Raw genomic sequence first — 8,114 nt, forward strand, 5'->3', positions numbered from 1 at the left:
TAAAGTATTTAATAATCCTTGTTAGTAACTATGCTCACAAATAGCAAGAACCAAAAGAAGCAGGTTAACCTGTAATTACATAATGTAATGTTAATGTTTGTAACAAAAAAATTTCACAGCCATTGATTATTTCATGTTAGTGAGGCTTTGCTGTGTTACCCTTTCTATTTCTATTGCAATTTTTGCCCATCTTTTTCCTTTCACAATACTATCCTATAACCTGGTCATCTCGTACACCTAGCAACACTTAAGCTGCAATTTCCCTTTAAAACACCCGAAGTCTACATAACCCAACCTAGTATAGGAGGGGAGGCCACATGCACAAAACAATGAAGCAGATATTAAAATTAGTTTATTTTTCTACTTAACTTTTAATAAATGAGAAGAAACACAGTAGTCTGTCTCATAAAGAACATTTATAATACATAACAATCCATAAAGCCTCATGGTGAGGTAGGAACAGCTTTGGAAAACAACGCACGGTCATAAAACATACAAAAAGTTAGGTAAAATGTTGCAGCACTAAAGGACATTTTATCTGCATCTGCATTTAATGAGATGATAGTTGCATTTAACTGTGCCATATCTGGCCCAAAAGACAGGCTATGGTCGACACAAAACAACACAACATGGAAGTTTCATAAAGAATCACAGAATACATTGATACACTTCATTGTGCTGTTTCAAGGCAGGACCATAACACGGCAATTTGTGTCTTTTTATATATAGCCACATAATAATTGTATGTTACATTCCCTTCAGCATCTTTTTGCCAAAGACGCTGGACCACAAAATTTTTGGTTTAAAAGTTTAAACTGAATGACATACAAAAGGCTCTTGTGCCAGTGAAAATGACTGCTAAATATTCCAGAGCTTGTTAGTAAAACAAAATAGCATTGCCACATAGTATCTGTAGAGCTACATCAAAATAGTGCTATTACAATTCCCGTTTCAGATGGCCAAACACTGCATTTGACAGTTTTCCATTTAAAAAGCAACCAAAAAACCTCCACCTTCCCAAGAGTTTTAACACTGTTTGATGCCTTAACTGAAACTATTTATTAAAATAAATATTTCTATATTGTAGAATTATTCTCCCTATTTGTATATGTGTGAACATCTTAAGACAGCAGGTAAATGACATTTGTATCATTCAAATGATATCTGCTTATACACAGTAAAAGAATCTTCAACTTAATACCAGTTAGCCTACTAAATACTTCACATTAGGTTCCATAGGCCCTTTTCCCTCAAAACTTGCAAAAATTCAAAATTAACCGAGCATGTTAACAGCATACAAACATGTTAACATAGTCTTCTACCTACTGAGATTTTTCCAAGGTGCTCTTGATGGAAACTTTTCCTATTCAAATTACATACCTTAGTTATTCAAACATTGTTTTCTAAAATGCTAAAATTCATACACCAAAGTTTTTGCCCTTTTTTGACTTTTTTTAAGGTTCTAGTCCGTATTTTCACAATGCAGATGCCCTTCAAAAAACTCTTATTAAACAATCACAGAAGCTGAAAGGTGGCAACAGAGAAGGAAATCTCTCCTCACTAAGGCGGCATTTGGCTTGGAAAAATTGGAGTTGTTTTATTTCAGGCACATGCAGCACCTCCTTTTCACTAAACTGAGACAACAGACAAGTTTCTAAACACATATTCTAAATACACTGATCTTGCTCAAATATAAAAGAGCCAGCAGGAGAGATGCACCTCCTAAAATTGATGCATTGCTAAAAAACAGCATATTTAAATATTGGGTTTAAGTCTCCTAAAAATTCAGGGTATTTCCCTCATTTTCTTTCAGGAAGGAATAAGCTATTTTGGAAATGACACTTAAATCCCACAATATTTAAATATAAAAGCATTTTTTAAAAGATAATGCTAAAAATGGGTTAGAAAGTGCATTGTCAAGAAATAAATAATTCTCTGCTAAAACTCAAAAGGTGAGTCAGTGCCCACGGATTTTGCTATTATGACAAAGTCCTTTGAAAAAAGAATTCTATGGTACCACTTTGTTACATATAAGCGATTTAAAAATTATGAAAAGTGAAATAACTGAAATCTAAAGGCTGTTACCTTCAAAGCACTTCTGGAAAAAAAAAAAAGCCCTTGTCCCATGCTTATACACCATTAAAAAAAAAAAAATCCTCATTTAGCTGATGTTTTATACATTATACAACCTTTAAGAAAGACCCAATAAAGCATTTGTCAAGAAAACCCCACTGAATGTATTTTACCATTTATCCTATTATATGTGTCATTACCAAAATGTTTCTGTAACATAAATTGTTTTAAGATCTTAATAAAATGGTTTGTAGTTTTAAGTGTTGAATCAGGAATGTACGTGATACAGTACAGTTTGAAGCTCTCTCCTTTACCCATATGATGAGATTCCCGAATTTCATGTTTAAAAAATTTTTTTTGCAAAATTCAAAGTAACTTCCAGTTTAGGAATTGAATTACACAATTATCAGATAAGAGTATTAAAAGATCAAGATGTATTGCAAATTGGTGGGTTATGGTTTTGGCCCATTATAGCAAATGTGAACTTACAAACTGTGTTCCTAAAATTACCTCATTCTCATTGGAAAAATCAGCTGTTCTTAAATAGGCCCATTGCCAGCAACAGGCTTATACTAGAAAAAAAAACACACCATCTACCACAAAAGATCCCTTTAAAAAGTTAACTGTCCAATGCCAACACTTTCATCTTAAGACCCATTAAACAATGAATTATTTCAAATCCCAAAAGAGAGCCATCCCAAAAGTAGTCAGCTATAAAAGTTACTGAAGTAGTCAGGATACCTTATTTCTAGAAAAATAGAGCTATACATGATAACTGATATTAATATTCATCCTTATGAGGACAAAAATCTAGTTTCTTCACAAAGCATAACCCCTCTCTGTCAAGAAAAATATAACTTAAATATCCTTAAATAATACTTGTGTATGGATTCGAAACCCATAGCAACAATGAAATAGCCAAAAACAATTTCCTGTGTAGATACTGTGGCAGCTTACAAAATAAGCCACTATTGCAAGATCTGAGCAATGTCAAGACAGGATGACCTACAGAATCTTAATTACTAATTTTCCTTAACTTTGTTTTTTAAGAATTTAATATCCAAACTGCATTAACCATTAGATTTCCTTTTTCTCCTAAGTCAATGGCTCTGGGCAAAGCACAAGAACTGCTGGTTGTACTCGGAAAAATCTCCATTTGAATCCATTCACGATTGGTCACCATGAAATGACTCTAATTTTTGCTTAAGTATCTACAATTTGAAAGATTACACGAATAAGCTTGCATTTAACATGTAACTATCAGATTAGCTTTAATGTCCTTAAAAATATTTACCGTATATATTTCATAAGTAAACTTTCAGCTCAATGTTCCTAATGCCAATCTTTCAGAGAAAGTAATGCTGGTGAATATGTCCACATTTTAGACTAACTTTGGTAAAAGAAAACATGAGTTAAAATTCTCCCAATAATTTAAAAATGTGGTCTGAATATTAACTTACAACAATCTAAATATTTAATTTGGTAAACCTTCTCCTCTGCTATTACTCTCTGTATGCCCTATTATATGTAAACTGTAGTTCAACTTGTTAATTATCTCAACTGTTTATTTAGAATAATACTCAGCAATATAGAATCCAGGATAGTAACTGATCTTTAGTATTACAAATACCCCATGTAAAGAAAAAAAAGGAACTTCTCCTAATAATATCCATGAGTCATTCTGAAAAACATGCTATGTAATGATTTCAGAGGGCGAGTAAATATTACCTAAAACGTCAAAGGAAGCAAACCTGTTGATGATTTTTCAAGTTTAGTGATTATAATTCTAAAAAACAAAGTGTAACACTGGGGGGAAAGAAAAGCAGAGAAATTCCAGTAACAATTGTAATTTATTTATCCCCCTAATTAATTTTTTACCATGGAAAAACTGGAAATCAAATGTCATTATGTTATATAAGGTTTATACTTACTTTAAACAAAAATGTAACATAGTGTTAAAACTGGCTTTCCAAAATTGTTACAGCATAGCTGTACTCTGCACTAATAATCACAAAGTTGTAATATAGAACTCTGTTAAGCAGTCCCATTATGTTCTTACAAAAATAGAATTAAACTGTGTGACCAGACAAGGACTTCAATTACACTACTTGGCAAACTTAGAATTTCAATGGAGTCTTTTTCCTCTTGCAGTTTAAAGCAAAAGTCAAATATCACATCTTTCTCAAGACTCACAAAGATGATTCAGGTTGTTTGTTTGGCATTTTTTTAATCTCTATCACAACAGCAGGGATGCTTTCAACTTTAGTCCTCCTGGGCTTCTTCTCTAGATTGTCACTAAGTTCTAGACAAGAAATGCTAACTGTTGGGGCCTTTTCTGCATCCTTTCCAGAAGGGGCTTGTGGCCGTGTCCCACAACATTGCTTCAAAGCACACTGAGTTCTGCAGGCAAGTTCACATGGGACTACACTTGATTTAGAGCCTACACTAGCAAATTCAGGCTGAATGGTAGTAGCGTGAATTCCGTGATTATGAAAAACGTCTTTAATGATTTTGGCCACCTGCATGTATGATGTCGGGTCTTCACATTTTATGTGAGCAGTGGCAATGATTCTGCTTCCAGCAAGTTGCCAAACATGTAATTCATGAACTTCCTCAACTCCTTCAACATCTCGAAGTTCTTTTATCAAATTTTTGATATCAATTTGTTTAGGAACAGTTTGTAGAAGAATAAGAGCAGATTCCTTAAGTAATGGGTAAGTTGTGTAAAGAAGTATACAAACCATTACAATGCAAAGAGTTGGATCTAAATATAGCACCCAGCAAGGACCGGCCTCATAAACTGTTGCATGAGTACTATTAACTATTTCTATAAATGCTTTGCAGGGGTCAGGGGTACATGGATTCACACAAAACTCCCCTTCAGGACAACCCTTCCAAGAAAAGTAAAAGACCAAGGCATTTACTACTACAATCACTGAACCCAAAGCATCTCCAAAGACATGCAGAAAAACTCCACGCATGTTAAGTTGTCCAGCCTTATCATCATCTTCCAATTCCACATGGTCAGGTTCTCTGATAAGATTCCCATTCACTTGTACTTCCACCGCATCATTTCTGGACTTTTCTGGATCTACAAAGAAAGAAAAAATGCTGTATCAAATACATTAAAGTGTTCATACAAACATCTTCATCTAATTCCATTTTAGTGAAAGAGGTGAACATTTTTCATGGAACGTAATTTTAAAATGTGCCCAGGGCAGTTTAGTATAAACTAAAGCCAGGGCATAACGGCCAGGGCTAAATCAAGTCATTAGGAAGATTATTGCCTCCCTATTCTAACCACCCTCCTACCTCCCCACCTCCAAAAAAAAGTTCATCTTTTCTGTGAGGGGGTGGGGGTGCTGTGAACATTCCACTATGCTTTTTGGCATATACAAAAAGAAAACATAAAATTGAATGCTATCTCCCACAAACTAAATGCAGCTATGGAGAAGTCTACTACAAATGCCTGATTTGACCCACAGCTCCAGTCACTCTTTGTCCTGAAGGTGGTGTGGCTCACTCAAACTTTTATCATGAATAGAAACCACAGAATCTCTTGGTGGAGAGGGTTTAGAAACTGACAGATCAAATATAAACCCATCAACAATCATAAACTTCAGGAAAAGTTGAAATAAATGGTCTCCATCTACTCTACCAGTTCTTAAACCAAATGTACCCATCTTTTAAAGGAATTACTGTATACACACCAGAACAGCTTAATTTTCTTTGGAATAACACCTTGCAGAGTGGGAGTGAGGGGAAATTCAATTGTTTATTAAACCTTTTCAGTGTACAAGCTCAATTTCATTAACATGATATCCTGCATCTTCAAAAAAGAACAAGTTGTCTATGTAGTATCATACCACTAAGCAAATAAATGTAAATGAAAAAAATATTGGAAGGAAATACACCAAATTGTTAACGTCATTAGAGCCTGGGTAGTTGGGCTCTGGTTGATTCCTTTTCCCGGCTCTTTTCTTTCAACATTTTCCAAATTGCCTTCAAGAGCAATTACATTTAGAATGAAAAGCATCCAGTAAAAAATAAGATGAGTAAGTTACCATCACTTTTATTTTAGTAATGATTTTGGAAAGTCCTAAGTGAAATGTTAAACACTACCAAACTGGTCCTAAATCTAGGATTTGCAAGATTAGGCTCAGACTTTAGATAATTAACTGAAATACACACTGCCATTCTTAAAAGAAACCTCTAACCAGGGTTTTGAGCTCAGGAGGGTCAATGGCTAGACGGCTCTGAATATAATATTGAGAAACTTGTTTAAAGGGCACAAGAACTACTTGGGCAGGGCAAGGTTTCAAATGGCCAACAACTAAGGATGAATTGGGGATTCTCTCCGTTTCCCAAGGGGTGGCGGCCAAGAAATTTACTTAGGAGGCACTTAAGATTCTGTGAAAACCGAAATCAGACAGTCTCTTGAAAGCACCACTCGTAAGAGCGGCCCAGGGCGGCTGTGGACTGCAGCGGGCTGACGGCCCCCTCCCGACCCTCTGCCCACTCTCCAAACCACAGTCCCCACTGCCACCTCCAGCCGCGCGCCCCGGGTCCTAGCACCCGGCCGAAAGGGGTCCTATTTCCTCGTGTGCCCCGCGGGTGCGGGATCTGGAGGGCTAGAGGCGGCGGCGGCGCGGGCACCAGGGGGCGTGCGGGCCATCCCGCCCAGGGCCAGGCTAGGGTCCGGGCTTCCCCTGACCCAACCACCTGCGGTGGCCACTCTCTCCTCACCTGGCCGGTCCAGTTTCAGCCCGTTGGAGTTGCTGCTATTGGACACCAGGGTGTTGGTCTCCTCCTGGTCGGGCCTCTGCTCGCCCGGGGTCACGTTGTCGTCGCTGTCCCCGGCGCGGTTGCTCTTGCCGCGGACCCCCTTGGGGAGACCGTGGCCGTGACCGTGACCCCCGTGCGAGTGGCCGTGGCCGGAGTCGTTGCCGAAGCCGCTGTGATGGTGGAAGAGGCAGAGCCCCATCACGTTGACCAGCAGCCCGGCCACGCCGACCCCGAGGACCACGAGCGGCTGCTGCATCTCGTGCGGCTCGATGAAGCGCTCGATGGCCTCCAGCAGGATGGCGAAGCAGAGGCCGGTCAGGAAGATGGCGTTCACCAGAGCCCCCATCACTTCGGCCCGGATCCAGCCGAACGTGTTCTTCTGGGTGGCGTGGGTCCGCCGGGCGAAGCGCTCAGCCACCAGTGCCACCACCAGCGCCAGCACGTCCGACAGCATGTGAAAGGAGTCGGAGAGCATCGCCAGCGACGAGGTCACCCGGCTCACCACCACCTCCAGCACCATGAACATGAAGGTCAGCATCAGCATGCACACCAGCCGGCCCCGGTTCCGACCCCAGCACCCCATGGCTGCGGCTCAGGGGGCCCGCCAAGCGCGGCCCCGCGGCTACACTGGCGGTGGCGGCGAGTCGCCGGCGGCCGGCGACCCGGCGGCGGAGGCGGGAGGGCGGCGCGGGGCTCTCGCCGCCCGACCGGGCCGCTCGGGAAACCTCTGCGTGGCCTCCGCGGCCGGACGGGGACGAGCCCGGGGTCAAGCCGCCGAGCCCCCGCGCCTGCGGGCGTCCCCGGCGGGCCGGCAGCGCGCAGCTCCTCAGGCGTCGGTGCTCAGAGCCGGCGCGGAGGCCCGGCTCAGCCCCAGCAGTCCCCACACCCACAGCTGGGCGGCAGAGGCCGAGGCGGCCGAGGCGGTCGAGGCGGCGGCGGCGGCGGCGGCGGGGCGCTGGGGCTCCCGGAGCCCGGGGACGAAGAGCCGGAGCAGGAGCAGGAGCAGGCAGGCGGCGGGGGCGGGCGACGGGCAGCTCCGCGCTACGAAGGCTCCCAGCATCTGCAGGGCTCTCCGCGCAGGTCTTCCCCTCGCTCGTCTCCTCCGCTGTGGCTCGGACCGGGAAGCCGACGCCTGAAGAGCTAAAAAGGCGGCGGCCACGGCAGCTGCACTCGGCCCGGTCTCCGGCGCCTTCTTCGCCCCCCCGCCTTTGCAGACGGTTTACAAAAAAACTTTGCTTTGCACTCGGAACCCCCGT

The 8,114-nt window shown here is 42.0% G+C and overlaps 1 protein-coding gene across 1 annotated transcript; it reads right to left on the bottom strand.

The window, feature by feature from the left end:
* Nucleotides 1-347: 347 nt before the first annotated feature.
* Nucleotides 348-7,571, bottom strand: SLC30A1 (solute carrier family 30 member 1). The gene is made up of 3 exons (XM_021682749.2): nt 7,554-7,571; nt 6,820-7,501; nt 348-5,164 (listed from the first exon to the last, which is right to left on the bottom strand). Exons 2-3 carry the CDS (start codon nt 7,439-7,441, stop codon nt 4,263-4,265), a joined length of 1,524 nt encoding a protein of 507 aa, XP_021538424.1. The 5' UTR covers nt 7,442-7,501; nt 7,554-7,571; the 3' UTR covers nt 348-4,262.
* Nucleotides 7,572-8,114: the final 543 nt, after the last annotated feature.

This window comes from Neomonachus schauinslandi, chromosome 6 (assembly GCF_002201575.2).
Source record: "Neomonachus schauinslandi chromosome 6, ASM220157v2, whole genome shotgun sequence".
Lineage (NCBI taxonomy): Eukaryota > Metazoa > Chordata > Mammalia > Carnivora > Phocidae > Neomonachus > Neomonachus schauinslandi.